The 15,848-nt window shown below is 45.0% G+C and overlaps 1 protein-coding gene across 8 annotated transcripts in view; it reads right to left on the bottom strand.

Annotated features, from left to right (window-relative positions):
• Nucleotides 1–15,848, bottom strand: part of LOC133467296 (neurexin-2-beta-like) — a 199,488-nt gene that overhangs the window by 122,141 nt on the left and 61,499 nt on the right. For all 8 annotated transcript variants that reach the window (XM_061752003.1, XM_061751997.1, XM_061752001.1 and 5 more), the window contains one exon: nt 3,110–3,271. In XM_061752003.1, coding sequence (XP_061607987.1) covers nt 3,110–3,271 — 162 coding nt within the window. The remainder of the gene's footprint in view (nt 1–3,109; nt 3,272–15,848) is intronic.

The following is a 15,848-nucleotide window of genomic DNA, read 5'->3' as shown; positions in this document are numbered from 1 at the left end:
TTAGCCTGTTCACCTGTGGGATGTTCCAAACAGGTGTTTGATGAGGATTCCTAAACTTTTTTGCCACCTGTCTCAGCTTTTTTGGAATGTGTTGCAGCCATAGAATTCTAAGTTAATGATTATTTGCTAAAAACAATAAAGTTTATCAGTTTGAACATTTAATATCTTGTCTTTGTAGTGTATTCAATTAAAAATAGGTTGAACAAGATTTGGAAATCATTGTATTCTGTTTTTATTTATGTTTAACACAACGTCCCAACTTCATTGGAATTGGGGTTTGTATTTTACTCAGCACTTACTTTGTTCCCACCGGGATTAAGAAGAATGTAAATGTGTCAATTCTCTGCTTTCAGCAGGCAGCCCTATCGGTCTCGTGGCAAAGCTCCAGGACCGGCTGACCTGTCTCTGAACCTTGCTTCAGCATTTCCTGGCAGGCTGATCCCATTTGATCAGCTTTGCCTCGTCCACCACTCGCCCTCATTAGTGGGGCTTTTTTTCTTACTCCCGTTTGTCATCCCGTCTTCGCGGCTGTGATGCACATCGCATCCTGCCAGCGTGCCTGCAATACGTTGGCACATCAGCAGCGCGGGCCCCGAACACCACCACCAGCCATGCCGCCCACAGAGTGGAGGTTGCAGTAATGCCGGGACAATAACCTGCCCAAAAATAACATCTCATCTTCATTGCAGAGCCTTCACGCTGCAGAGTTAATATGGAGAGCAAATCATCCAGCGCCTGTGCTTGAAAATGATGTTATACCCTCATGTGAAACCAATACTAACATTTAAATTGTAGCAAATCGGAGTTACACTATTGAATGAGAAAATATTATATATTGCCATTAGGGAGAAGCTGAAGTATTTTAAAGGCAGGATAGCATGCACTCATGGGACATTTGGTAAGATACACCTGAAAAAGCTGTACAGTATCAACTATTCTATTTTTACCAAGACAACAACACTTAGCTTGACACAATGTTAGAGAGGTTTATGTGTTTAGTGTTGTGCTTATAATTTGCAGTGTTGTACTGCGCACAGTGGTCTCTAATATTACAGTATGTCACTCTCATGTAGCTAATTAACTGTTTAGAATAATAATAGATGTTTCAAGCGATACTTCTATGACAATGTCAATTAAACAATATTGCCTTTGTAAAGGTAAAGTTCCTTGGATAAGATCTCATTAGATTGAAATTGAAAGACTAGTTAGTAGTATTAAAATATTTTCTCATTCTAGTAAACTTAGGTAGCAGCATGGCTGAGCAGATTGCAGGCATGAGTCAGAAGAGGGGTTAACCAACTAAAGATTTTTTGTAGTCGACTACAATGTGAAGTTAATCGATGATGTCACTGATATTTTTCAGCACATTACAGCAGTCCCCAACCTTTTTTTGCACCACGGACCAGTTTCACTGTGACATATTTCAATGGACCTATACAGAAACAAATAAAAACAAATTATTAAAAATCCAAATCCCCATTACGCTCAATGTTTTAATTAGTAGACAGTATTAATCTTGTGTTCCATAGCATAGCGTGTTGAAAGATCGTAACAAGTGTCCAAATAGTAATTAAGTATATTTGTGTTTCTATTTCACTTGTGCTTTTATTGCATTTGAGGATAGACTTGCAGATTTTGCAAATGAATGCGCTAGCGATCTCTTGTTTGGTATAATATTTCCAGATACTTGTAGCACACCATAGTTCGGCTGTATAGCATATGCCATACTACGACAAATGTTATGACACAGTGTTGGAAAGCGACAAGTGTCACGATGTTAACCAGTTCATTTTCATACTCTCAAACCCGTGGACGTATAAAGACTCTGTCGCCTTGTTGGCCTGACATTTCGCTGTCTCACAGAGTGTCTGACGACAGTAGCAGACAGGCGAGTCGATAGTACTCTGTAAATCAGCAGATTAGAAAACGAGATGCCAAAAACGCTTGATTAATCAACTTCAAGCTTTTAAAGTCTATGTGGAGTAGTAAAGTTGACTTGTGGACTGGTCGACTCATCAGTTCAACACCTACTCAGTATTTACATTTTATGCAAGTTTTTGACTGTTGTGCATTTACTGTCAATGGATTGAGCCTATCGTTGCAAGGTGTTGGGACTGTACAGTGTTAGCTCAGTTTTAGCTGGCATGAGGGGTTGCAAATGGAGGCTGTTGGGGATGTTTCGCATGTTTGACCACGGGAATAATGTTCTATTTCTGAATAGGAAAACTTGCCCAAGTGGAGAAAGGGTCAAGTCTCACACAGCCAGGAAGCTTTGCACTAGGTTTGGTACACTTCTCAAATAAGCCTTCAGTCTGATTTAAACAACACAATATGAAATTGTCTTTTTATGCCAAGCTCTCAGTCACATATGTCGCTTATGTTTAATCTCTCCACTTTATTTGCTGTGTGAATTCTGTGCAGCCTATAATTCGGATTAGCTGTTTGTTTTATGCAATGCTTCAATGGGAAGTGAGGACAGACAAAACTTTATTGCCTTGTATGCCAAAAAAAAGGGGGAAAAAAGGCACTTGAATAGTGGATGTAAGCTCATTGGTTTGAATTGGGAGTTGGCTGCAATAACACTGACACTTATCCTTCACTTTTAAACGTGGCCTCACTTGATTTTTACGTGACTGCTTTTCCTATTAAAAATTTGTACGACACAGCGGAAAATGGGCATTAACAGATCATGTGCTGCTTTACACCTTACATAAGTCTAATGCACAAGTGCACGATGTTAACATGCTCCATAGAGATAATCAAAGTGACAGGTGCAGGCCACGGCCTTATGGAAAGATTAAAAATGAGGATGAGTGAAGAGAGGAGATCCTGGGGTGAACATAAGAAGATGGAGGCATTACTTATGTATACTGTACTGGTGCTACTCTCTTGCCAAGGCATTCCCATAGGATTCTATAAACACACATGGTGCAGCCTCTCTGCCAAACGTTCCTCCTTGAAACACCCTTCTCAACAGGCCAGTCAGTAATAATGTGAAGGCTAACTTTCTATACATTGAGAACGCCCTCAATGTATAGGAAGAGGGAGGAGCATATAAAAAGGGCAGGCTAGTATTTCAAGTGGTCCGCAGTGGTCGGGCAGGACTCACGTCTTTGAGACAGCCCATGAAGTTGTTGCTGACTGGTGAGCCTGGCAGGTCAGCGGTGTCCACGCTGCCTCCGATGTAGAACAGGTCGTCAGAGCCCAGCATGGTGTAGTCTTCTTGAGTGTAGCCTGTGGTAGTCAGTATCCCGTCCACCAAGATTGTCACCTGGAAGGAGAAAACAATGATTTTTGAGGAACGGTAAAAATTATTTTCAATTTTGTTTAGACAGATGCAAAACATTTATTGGGCACGCTTGAAAAACGGTGGGCCCCTCTTTATCGCGCGGTATACGTTCCAGACTCAATCACGACAGGGGAAAATCCGCTATTGGGAGACCATATAAAAAACGTTTTGAAAAAATTATTTCACCCCTTCCACACTCTCCAAACACATTTAAACCTATTAAAACAGACCTTTAGAACACTGTGTAAATGTATTTGAACACACAAAATACCCAAAATTTGAAAGCATAACATGTATAGAGAATACTGTTCATACTATAGTATCTGTCATATACTGCGCTGCCGTTCCATTATTGGAGCCGGGAGGGCGTCCTCTCTCTCTCCCCCCTGCCCCCTCTGTTTTCAGCACTTGTCTCTAATCAGCCTCATCACCACCGGTATATAAGCCTGCCTGTTCCAGGAAATCCTCGCCAAAGTATTGCAGTTACTTCCAGCGGTACCACGGCCCATTTACCTCACGTAAGTCACTCTATTCATCGTTCCCTTTTTTTTTTTACTCCTGTGTCTCCTTGTTCTCAGTGTTTACCACCGTGTTCCTGATTCACGTCATTCCTGCCACCAAGCCAGCCGCCTGTCCTCACCACTGCCTGCCACCTGTCCACGCCACCGCCTGCCAACCCACCTAGGACCACCGCCATTACGTTTCCTCAATAAACTGTTCATCATTTTACATCTGCCTCCGTCTGCTCTTGGATCCAGCTACTCCCCATACGTGACAGAATACTTTGGCCCTTATGGACCCAGCAACTCCGGAGGCACTGATGAACGCACTCACTCTCCAAGCAGAAGACAAGAAAAGACTCTCCAAGAACTCATGGAATCCCTACACTCCCTCACACAAGTATCCCTCCTTTTCCTCGACGATGGTGTCCAAACTTCCACCTGTAAGTAAGCCTTCCGAGCCCGCAGCCTCAGAGCCACCCTGCCTCCTGTACAAAGAACCTCATGTCCCGTCGCCCGAGTCCTACTCCGAGGACCTGGGTGCATGTAGCCAGTTTTTACTCAATTGCAATATTGGCGGGTGAATGTGGGTGGGATGACGCGGCACTTAGGCTGATTTTTTTTTGTTTTTTTTTGGCCTTTCCAAGCAGCTCAAGGATGAGCTAGCAGTCCGGGACGAGCCCTCCTCTCTCAAGGATCTCATCAGCCTTTCCATCCGTCTGGATAACAGACTGCGAGAGCGCACACGAGAGAGGGGGGTTCGCTCACGCAAAAGCCCTCCCACTCCGAGCGCCGCGTCGTCAGCTTCACACCTGCCTCCCGCACCGTCTTCCGCACTTCCGTCACTCCCCGTAGCCACCGAAGAGCCCATGCAAATTGAAAAAACATGGTTAGATGAACAGGAGCGTCAGCGTCTTATCACACAGCGGCTGTGTATCTACTGCGGTCAATCCGGTCACTTTATTTCCTCGTGTCCCCTCCGGCCAAAAGACCAGGCTCACCGCGGCCGTGAGCCAAACCTCCATTCCCGCAAGCTCTCCTTCTCGCATGACCATTCCCGCTTGCATTATAGTTTCTGCTCATAACACCCTCATCACTGCCCTGATTGATTCCGGTGCCGATGACAATTTTGTCAGCTCCAAATCCCTCTCCAACCACTTCTGTCCCTGAAGAAGGTCACAGCCCTGGATGGTCACATCATCTCCCCTGTTACCCACCAAACTGTGCCATTCACCTTGCTTATTTCAGGAAATCACTGTGAGAACATCTCTTTTTTTGTTATCCCTTCCCCTGATGCCCCATTAGTCCTCGGAATTCCCTGGCTCAAAAAACATAACCCCACCATATACTGGACACACTTAGCCATCACCGGATGGAGCCCTCACTGCCACTCACACTTGCCTGCTCTCAGCTATACCTCCCTCTGGTAAACCGCCACCTTCTTCCACGCCCGTTGACCTCTGCAGAGTCCACGAAGAATATCATGATCTCTCTCCGGTGTTTCGTAAAGACCTGGCCATTTCTCTACCCAACCCCCCCCCCCCCACCGCCCGTATGACTGTGCAATTAATCTGCTGCCGGGGGCCCCTCTTCATCCAGCCGTCTCTACAACTTTTCCCGACCTGAGAAAAGGGCAATGGAGGATTATAGCCATGACTCTCTGGCTTCCGGACCCATTCGACCTTCCTCTTCTCCAGTTGGGGCCGGCTTATTTTTTGTTGAAAAGAAAGACACCACTCTCCGCCCATGTATCGACTACCATGGTCTCAATGATATCACCGTGAAGAATAAATCTCTGCTTCCCCTCATCGACCCCTCGTTTGAACCCCTCTGTGACGCCCAGGTATTCACCAAATTGGATCTACGTAACGCCTACCACCTCATCCGTATCTGAGAGGGGGACGAATGAAAGACCGCCTTCAATACCCATCTCAGACAGTTCGAGTATCTGGTCATGCCATTTGGTTTAACCAACGCCCCTGCAGTTTTCCAAAAATGTATTACTGATGTCCTCCGTGACATGCTCAACCGGTTTGTGTTTGTATACCTCGATGACATCCTCATTTTCTCCCGCTCCCCCGAAGAACACCGCATCCATGTATGCCAAGTCATTCAGTGTATGTTAAACCTGAAAAGTGTGAATTCCACCTCTCCTCCGTACACTTCCTGGGCTACGTCATCTCCAGAGGACAACTACAACCCGACCCTGCCAAGATCCCAGCAGTCGTTAACTGGCCCACTCCCACCACCCGCAAAGAACTACAACGTTTCCTTGGATTCGCCAAGTTCTACCGTCGATTCATCCGTAATTACAGAAAGGCCGCTATTCCCCTCACCAGCCTCACATACCACCAGCTCCCTCTTTCAATGGACCCCGGCAGCGTCCCAAGCATTCAGTCAACTCAAGACCCTGTTCACCAGTGCGGCAATTCTTCGCCACTCTGACCCCTCCCTCCAGTTCATGGTAGAGGTTGACGCTTCGGACACGGGGGCAGGGGCAGCGAGACCCCACTACCCAGAAACTTCACCCCTGTGTCTTTTTTTCGCGTCGTCTATCCCCTGCCGAGAAGAACTATGATGTTGGCAAACGAGAGCTACTGGCCATTGTATGAGCCTTGGAAGAGTGGAGGCACTGGCTGGAGGGGACTGAACTACCATTCATCATTTGGACAGACCACAAGAATATCTCTTACCTCCGTTCCGCCAAACGCCTTAACCCTGGACAAGCTCGCTGGGCTCTCTTCTTGAACAGGTTTAATTTCAATGTCTTCTTCCATCCTGGCTCTAAAAACAGCAAACCAGATGCCCTGTCTCGACTTTACTCATCCCCCACCAGCCCTGACAAACCGGAACCCATTCTTCCTTCCTCGTGCTTCGTCGGAGCAGCCACTTGGCAGATTGAACAGGTGGTTAAGGAGGCCCAAAAGACTCACCCGGATCCCAAGACTGGGCCTCCAAACCGCCTGTTTCTGCACGATCTGATGTTCTTCAGTGGGCTCACAACTCCAAACTCACCTGTCATCCTCGCATCACCCGCACCATTCAGTTCATCCGGCAGCATTTCTGGTGGCCCAGCCTTGTTCAAGACACCCCGGAGTTTGTCCAAGCCTGCTCCATCTGTGCCCGAGGGAAGTCTTCACACCTGCCCCCAGCTGGGCTGCTGCATCCATTGCCTATCCCTAGCCGCCCTCGGTCCCATAGCGCTCTGGACTTCGTTACCGGTCTACCTCCTTCTGAAAGTAACTCTATCATTCTCACTACTGTCGATCGCTTTTCCAAATCCGTCCATTACGTACCCCTCCCCAAACTACCATCCACCTTTGAAAATGCTAACCTCCTTGTCCAGCATGTCTTTAGACTCCACGGTAATTCCCATCGATATTGTCTCTGACAGAGATCCTCAGTTCTCATCCCTGGTATGGAAGGAATTCTGTAAAGCGGTGGTCGCAGCAGCCAGCTTGTCGTCAGGATATCATCCGCAGACCAACGGCCAGATGGAGCGGGCAAACCAATCCCTTGAACCTGCCCTCCATTGTGTTGCCGCACGCAACCCCTCCTCCTGGAGCTCATTCCTCCCATGGATTGAGTACGCCCACAACTCCCTCACCTGTTCAGCTACTGGTATGTCCACATTCATGGCTTGCTATGGTTACCAACCACCATTATACAAAGAACAGGAGCAGGCAGTGGCAGTCCCCACTGTCAAGGATCATCTCCAGAGAATCCAGGCAGTGTAGAAAGACGTCCGTGCGCCGTTGACCCAGTCTGCCGCACGCAATAAACAGCTCGTGCACCGTCATCGCTCCCCGACGCCCGAATACAAGGTGGGCCAATCTGTCTGGCTTTCTCCTCACGACCTCCCGCTTCAAACGGAATCCCGTAAGCTCACTCTCTGTTTCATTGGCCCTTTCCCAATTACCAAAATCATCAATCCCACTTCTGTCCAGTTGAAGCTTTCACAGTCCTTAAAGATTCCCCCAACCTTCCCCGTCTCGTTGCTCAAGCCTGTCTCCACCTGCGCCCTAACTCATATTAGCCATTATCAAGGTAAACCACCTCGACATCTTCCCTCCACCATACAGAAATGTTCCCAACATGACGACCACTATTGGCATTAGTCACATTTTTTATTTTAAATTGTCACTAGTGGGGTCGAAAAGTTGCTAAATATGTTGCTAAGTCGACAACACTGAAGATCAAGTCATTTCTCTTGCTCGATAGTACTGCCCACACACATTGAAATAAAAGCGCTGCATAGTTTACATTTTTTTTTTACTTCATACAGACTGCGAGGGCTGGTCAGAGACCATGGATGGGCTGGATGTAGCCCGTGGGACGTATTTTGTCCAAGTATGCTCTAAATTGACCATAGATGTGAACGTGAATGCTTGGTCGACTATATGTGCCCATCGATTGACTGCCGACCAGTCCAGGACGTGCCCTACCTCTCACCCAAAGTCAGCTTCAATAGGCTCAAGGTCACCCTGGACCCGAATGGGACCAAGCCCAATATAGAATGGATGGAGGATAGTATAATAAGTCAGTTTTAAATAAGTTTTCATCATTATTAGTATTTTTCTTCACTGAGCAGAATCCCACAGTTTTACAGCTTCCTAATTTGATCGACTGTGTCCATTGTTTAAAGTCCTATTTCGGTATTGCTTTCGATCGATATAAAATTACATTATTTTTTTCCTTACTAGTCTTATTATCACTAATGCAGCCCTATGGGGGGCACAAGCCAGTGCAAATTGTAAGCCAGTCCCAAGCCCGGATAAATGCAGAGGGTTGCGTGAGGAAGGGTATCTGGCTTAAAACTTTGCCAAACAAATATGAGCGTTCATCTAAAGAATACCATACCGGATCGGTCGTGGCCCGGGTTAACAACGTCCGCCCCCGCCCCCGTTAACCTGCAGGGCACCAGTGGAAATTCAGCTACTGTGGGTCGAAGACGAAGGAGAGGTGGAAAGCTGGTTCTTAGGCAGAAAGAGAAGAGGAAAGAACAGAGCCTAGAATTGAATGTGGGGACTTTGAATGTTGGGACTACGACAGGAAAATCTCAGGAGTTGGTTGACATGATGATTAGTAGAAAGGTTGATATATTGTGTGTCCAGGACACCAGGTGGAAAGGCAGTAAGGCTAGAAGTTTAGTGGCAGGATTTATATTATTTTACCGTGGTGTAGCTGGGAAGAGAAATGGAGAAGGGGTTAATTTAAAGGTAGAGTTTGCTAAGAATGTCTTGGAGGTGAAAAGCGTATCAGATCGAGTGATGAGGCTGAAACTTGAGGGTGTTATGTATAATGTGATTAGCGGCTATGCACTACAGGTAGAAGGTGAAAGACAAATTCTGAAATGAGCTAGATGAAGTAGTTCTGAGCATCCCAGACAAAGTGATTGGTGCAGATTGTAATGGACATGTTGGTGAAAGAAACAGGGGGGATGAAGGACTGATGGGTAAGTACAGCATCCAGGAAAGGAACTTGGGGGGACAGATGGTGGTAGACTTTGCAAAAAGGATGGAAATGGCTGTAGTGAACACTTTCTTCCAGAAGAGGCAGCAACATAGGGTGACCAACAAGAGCGGAGATAGAAGCACGCAGGTGGATTACATCTTGTGCAGACGACGTAATCTGAAGGAGGTTACTGACTGTAAGGTAGTGGTAGGGGAGAGTGTGGCTAGACAGCATAGGATGGTGGTTTGTAAGATAACTCTGGTGGTGGAGAGGAAGATTAAGAAGACAAAGGCAGAGCAAAGAACCATGTGGTGGAAGTTGACAAAGGAAGAGTGTTGTACGGCTTTTTGGGAAGAGGTAAGACAGGCTCTCGGTGGACAGGAGGAGCTTTCAGAAGACTGGACCACTACAGCCAAGGTGATCAGAGAGACAGGCAGGAGAGTAATTGGTAGGAAAGGAGAGAAAGAGACTTGGTGGTGGAACCTCACAATACAGGAAATCATACAAGGAAAGAGTTAACTAAGAAGAAGTGGTACACTGAGAGGACTGAGGAGAGGCGAAAGGAATACAATGAGATGTGCCATAGGGTAAAGAGGCCAAACAAGAGGCATATGATGACATGTATGCCAGGTTGGACACTAAAGAAGGAGAAAATGATCTATACAGGTTGGTCAGACAGAGGGATAGAGATGGGAAGGATGTGCAGCAGGTTAGGTTGATTAAGGATAGAGATGGGAATGTGTTGACTGGTGCCAGTAGTTTGCTGGACAGAAAGAATACTTTGAGAAGTTGATGAATGAGGAACATGAGAGAGAAGGAAGAGTAGAAGAGGCAACTTTGGTGGACCAGGAAGTGGCAATGATTAGTAAGGGGGAAGTTAGAAAGGCACTAAAGAGGATTAGAAATGGAAAGGCAGTTGGTCCTGAGGACATTCCTGTGGAGGTATGGAACCATCTATGAGAGACGGCTGTGGAGTTTTTGACCAGCTTGTTCAACAGAATTCTAGCAGGTGAGAAGAGGCCTGAGGAATGGAGGAAAAGTTTGCTGGTGCCCATTTTTAAGAACAAGGGTTATGTGCAGAGCTGTGGGAACTATAGAGGAATAAAGTTGATGAGCCACACAACAAAGTAATGGGAAAGAGTTGTGGAGGCTAGACTCGGGACAGAAGTGAGTATTTGCGAGCAACAGTATGATTTCATGCCTAGAAAGAGTACCACAGAGGCATTATTTGTCTAGAGATGGAAAAGTACAGAGAAGGTCAGAAGGAGCTACAATGTGTCTTTGTGGATCAAGAGAAAGCCTCTGACAGAGTACCCCGAGAGGAATTGTGATAGTGCATGCGGAGGTCTGGAGTGGCAGTCAAGTATGTTAGAACAATACAGGACGTATGAGGGCAGCAGAACAGTGGTGATGTGTGCTATAGGTGTGACAGAGGAGTTTAAGGTGGAGGTGGGACTACACCAGGGATCAGCCCTGAGCCCCTTCTTGTTTGCAGTGGTGATGGATAGGCTGACAGATGACTTGAATCTCCATGGACCATGATGTTTGCAGATGACATTGTGATCTGGCAGGGAGCAGGTGGAGGAACAGAAAGATGGAGGCATGCACTGGAAAGGAGAGGAATGAAGATTAGCTGAAGTAAGACAGAATATATGTGCATGAATGAGAGGAGTGGAGGGGGAAGAGTGAGGCTACAGGAAGAAGAGATAGCTTGGTTGGAGGACTTTAAATACATGGGGTCAACAGTCCAGAGCAATGGTGAGTGTGGTAAGGAAGTGAAGAAAAGGGTCCAAGCAGGTTGGAACGGGTGGAGGAAGGTATCAGGTCTGTTATTTGACAGAAGAGTTTCTACTAGGATGAAGGGCAAAGTTTATAAGACAGTGGTGAGGCCAGCCATGATGTCCTGAAGAGAAAACAGGAAGCAGAGCTGAAGATGTTGAGGTTCACTCTCGGAGTGACCAGGTTGGATAAAATTAGAAATGAGCTCATCAGAGGGACAGCCAAGGTTAGATGATTTGGAGACAAAGTTAGAGAGAGGAGACTTTGATAGTTTGGACACGTCCAGAAGAGAGAGTGAGTATATTGGTAGAAGGATGTTGAGGATGGAGCTGCCAGGCAAGGGCAAGGGAGCTAGAGGAATACCAAAGAGAAGGTTGATGGATGTCGTGAGGGCAGACATGAGGACAGTTGGTGTTCGAGAGGAGGATGCAGGAGATAGGCTAGCTGAAAGGAAAAAGAAGAAGTCTTATTTTCACTAAGTTCTTCTAAGACTTAAAACGTTTATTAAATCTCCACTTGTTAGTTTTCTTATCATTCTAATTGTATTTTACATTTTTAGGTATTTATGTTTTTTCTCACTGGATGGAAGAATTCACATGGTTCTTTGCCTGATAACTGTTACATCTGGAAAGCCATTACAGGAAAAAGTCTTCATAGCGTCACTAATCTCTACTGATTTCCATTTCCAATGGCAGTAAAGTCATTACACCACAAAGGTTTCTTCAAATCATAGTTTGGCACCAAAAGCAATGTGGATGCTGCTCAAGTTGGAAAACTCAATTAATTTGGGTTTAAGAATAGTGAAATAGTGAGTTTAATTATTGCTTTTGCCCACTGGCAGAGACCCTAAAAACAAATGTCGTTGTATCAGTCACATCACAAGAGACAGAGGAGATGAATTGTAAAACAGTGAAGCAAGGGAAAAGAAGGATATGCTTGTTGCCATGACGATAAGCCTACTGGGAACATGAAATTCTTCACAGATGGAAACCATTCCAACCGCATGACAATAAATTAAAACAATTACAATTCAAAAACTTGATAGGAATTGCTAATGCATCCTATGAAAGGTCAAACTTCCCCAAAAGTTGGAAGCGTAATCATTTTATAAATTCGGACTGTGAATTTATGAACAATTGCAGAGTTTATATGATGTAAGGGAAGCAGCTTCTGCATCTCTCATCGCTACATGAATTAAAGCTGTCTGGCAGTGTTCTGGTTTAATGGTTGACTGATTTACAATTCCTCATGGATAATTATCATTTTGATTAGGTGACTCCGCAGTGATAAAGGGCCTCTTTAAAAACTGGGCATCACAATTTAGCTTCTTTGAGCTAATGAGAACCATTTTCTTCTTTTTTTTTTAAAGAAAATACATTTCAAGGGTTTATTTCACAGGATAGCAACATTCAACGACTTAAGCAGGATTTCGTACACACATAAATCACTAGGTTACAATTTTACACGGGTTTTATTTCCATAGATAGACCCCTCTCATGGAAAGCTAAAGGATAAAAGTCAAAGTAGTAATGGGACATGCTGAGGTGTCAGGTTCTGCCGGCCATTCTCTTGTCGTGACACATATTGATTTTTTTGTCCATCTTGTGTTAAAACCTTGAGTATCTTTAGCTTTGACTCTTTGAAAATAGGTTGCTTGGCTTTGGTTTGATTGATGGCGCACATCAAATAAAAGCCTTTTATGTCTTGAAATTGATAAATGTAGCTTTCTCGTTTATACCTAGCACCATCTAAAGCAGATCTTTGCACACAGAGCCTTCAGTGCCCTTTTTATATATGAAAAAAAAATTGGGGCGATAACCAGTCAGGACGATTACACAAAACATATAGCATTCTTTGTTACTGTCCGTAATGTTAAAAGTAAGCCAAATTCCAAGCAAGTTATCTCTCAAATAACAAAAAAAAAATCATCCATACATTCATTTTCAATAGTACTCTCATTAGAGTCGTGTTGGAGCTGGAGCCTATCCCAGCTGACGATGGGTGAGAGGAATCACACACATAAGGTGTCAGCCAATTGCACGTAATACAGTAGATAGACGAACCATTTACACTCACATACACCTATGAAATATTGACAGACTTCAGTTAACTAATATACATGTTTTTGGAATGTGAAAGGAAGCCAACAGAGATTCAAATCCCAAATCTCAGAACTGTGAGGCTTGGTCCCTCTCCCCCGAGATGCCTGGACCCTGGTGATATGATGCGCCACACCATGCTTGGCGACTCGGTGAGCAGTAAATGTTGATGACACGTGTTCGCAGTGTAAAGTGTCTTCACCATGCAGAGTGCTCCTATCCCTCCCAGCGAGCAGGGGTGAGAAGCAAAAGAGTGGGCATCAATCAGGCAGGAGTTTGTCACATCCATCAGCAGTCTAAAAGCACAGACGAAGTTGGCACCCAGAAATGGCGTGGACACAGTGGCCATGACGAAATCCCATCCAAAACGTCTTCCACAAACCTAGAACCCTAGGTATGTATGGGTGATCCATTAGTGGCGCCCATCTACAATCCATGTGCATCAGCCATGGTGTCCACAGTCTGTGCTGGCAGAAAGATGAGCGGTGCACCTGGATCGATCAATAGCCGTTGGCCAGACAAGGTGTTGGTGACAAACAACAGCTTGCAGTCTTGGCCGGCACTCATGGATTGCCAGCCCTTGACCACAAAACTACATGGCTTTTGACACTGGTTGTCTTTAGCTCCATGCCTGGCATGAGAGTAGCATAACCCTGTGTCGCGTTAGCAGCCAACAACCACTGTCACTGTGATAACATTAGCATTCTCTGGGACTACGGTCGGTTCGGGAGGAAAATCCTGTCTGCCTCAACAGCAGAACATGGTAATCTTTGGTTTAAGAGAGAGGGGAATTGGCTTGCGTGCAGGAAGCTGATGCAAGAAGATGTGCGCGAACAGGAATGAGGGATTAGCAGACCCCAGCACAGGGACAGCAAGTGGTCTGCCTTCTCTGTTTCTGACAGTTACCACAGCTGTAAGAGAAATGTCTTGAGTGCGTCGTAGCTGCCGGTACCTGAAGGAGCCTCGACATCACACCAAGTTGGGAAGTGCCGAGTTGTTGTCACCGTTGTCGTTTGGCATAACGCTCACATCGAGGTTTACCAATTTTGCAAATGTTGTGATTGACGAAACAGAAGTCAAAGACGAGTTGAGTCAACATTTTGCTCTCCATTTCACAAATCTAACAACAACTGTTAATGGATCGATCAGTGTATCTGTTTACGCTAGGTAACCCGGCAACAAAAATAACTCCGAACCTGGAAGCGCAGGTCTCTACTCTCAATCTGGAACCCACCCCCCCAACTCTCAAGGCATGGCCCCTTGGTGAATGTCCCTCACGATTGTGGGTCACCATGTTATGCTAACCATCAGGCTACCATGCTACCCACAAAAATAATTTGTGGATCATTATATAACGGAACTATTTTAACTACCAAGCAGACAGAGGGACTAAATTGCTCATGGTCTTTTTCCCAGTAAGGTTGATGAGTTCATAGGCCTCACTCACAACTCTCCCAAAGGCCACTGGGTTCTTTGAATAGTAAACTAGGTGACCCTGGACAGGATAAAAAATAAATAAATAATCATACAGACACACACAAAACAGCAATATACGGATTATCAGCCTATTTCATATGTACAAAATAAGCTTGAAATTGATTGTTCTGTGAATTAAATAAAAAAAGACATAACACCTCTAGATGCATATGTAAAAGTTACAGAGCGCAGATTAAAACACAGAAAAATAACACACTAGATGATGCTGTCTGCAAGTATGTATATTGTGTTTGCACATCAACATGCAGCAGCATCATTAATGAGGGTCAGAAAATAAATACAATCATTTTGTCCGCCTCAGTAACATAAGAGACGAGAGGGCGGGAGGTGGTAATTGGAGGAATTCGTGCCTGAAATGCAACAGCGGATCTAATAAAATGTTTCCACCAGCATTCTCTCAGGAGTTAAAATTCTCCATATCTACATGTCAGGGAGGTAACTTATCTGAGGCAAAGGCAATTTACACAGGGATCAAATGCATGGCTGAAAGCATAAGTGACGTCGTGAGCATTGAATCTCCTCTCATGTGAAAGTCTGGGGAAGTGAACCGGCATGGAGGAGAATGCAAGTTTACATTGTGATTCATGTGGCCAGGTTCATAATGTACTGCTGATGGTGAATTAGATACACTGGGAGTCCTTCTTTTGCACGCCAACATTTGAAATGCACCACACATCACAAGACCAAGATTAGTAAAATTATGTTGCAGGTGAACGTTCACTTTATTTTGCACACTGTATTTCTTCCTCCCTGAATGTCTCCCCTGAAATGAATAAAGTGTTATCAGAGACGTGCAATTCCATAAAGTTTCAATGTGGCGGAAATGATCACAGGGATTCTGCAGTGAGACTTTTCCATTGCAGATGTTTAAAAGCACATGTGAGGAAAAACAATATATAGCTTGGCAGCTGAGCCCAAAGGAGTTCTGCATGAATTTACACAATTTATGTGCCTGAACGTGTCGAGCACGCTCCCCACTATATGAGCCCAGAGCATTGGCACAAAACAAAACACAATTCAGGAAAACTTGCCGCCACAGTGTGTTGACAGTACAAATATAGTCACTAAGCACAGCTAGGACGCTGTCACATTGGCCATGACGCAAATGTCATGTTAAATATATATATAATAAAATATTAAAATTATATGAACAAAAGTAATGAGACAGGTGGTCATTATCACAAAAATAAAAATGGAAGGACTTACACAATTTACAGATATAACATCCAT

The sequence above is a fragment of the Phyllopteryx taeniolatus genome, chromosome 17 (genome assembly GCF_024500385.1).
Source record: "Phyllopteryx taeniolatus isolate TA_2022b chromosome 17, UOR_Ptae_1.2, whole genome shotgun sequence".
NCBI classification, from domain to species: Eukaryota; Metazoa; Chordata; class Actinopteri; order Syngnathiformes; family Syngnathidae; genus Phyllopteryx; species Phyllopteryx taeniolatus.
The sequence above is the reverse complement of the archived record's forward strand: the minus strand, read 5'-3'. Positions and strand labels throughout refer to the sequence as shown.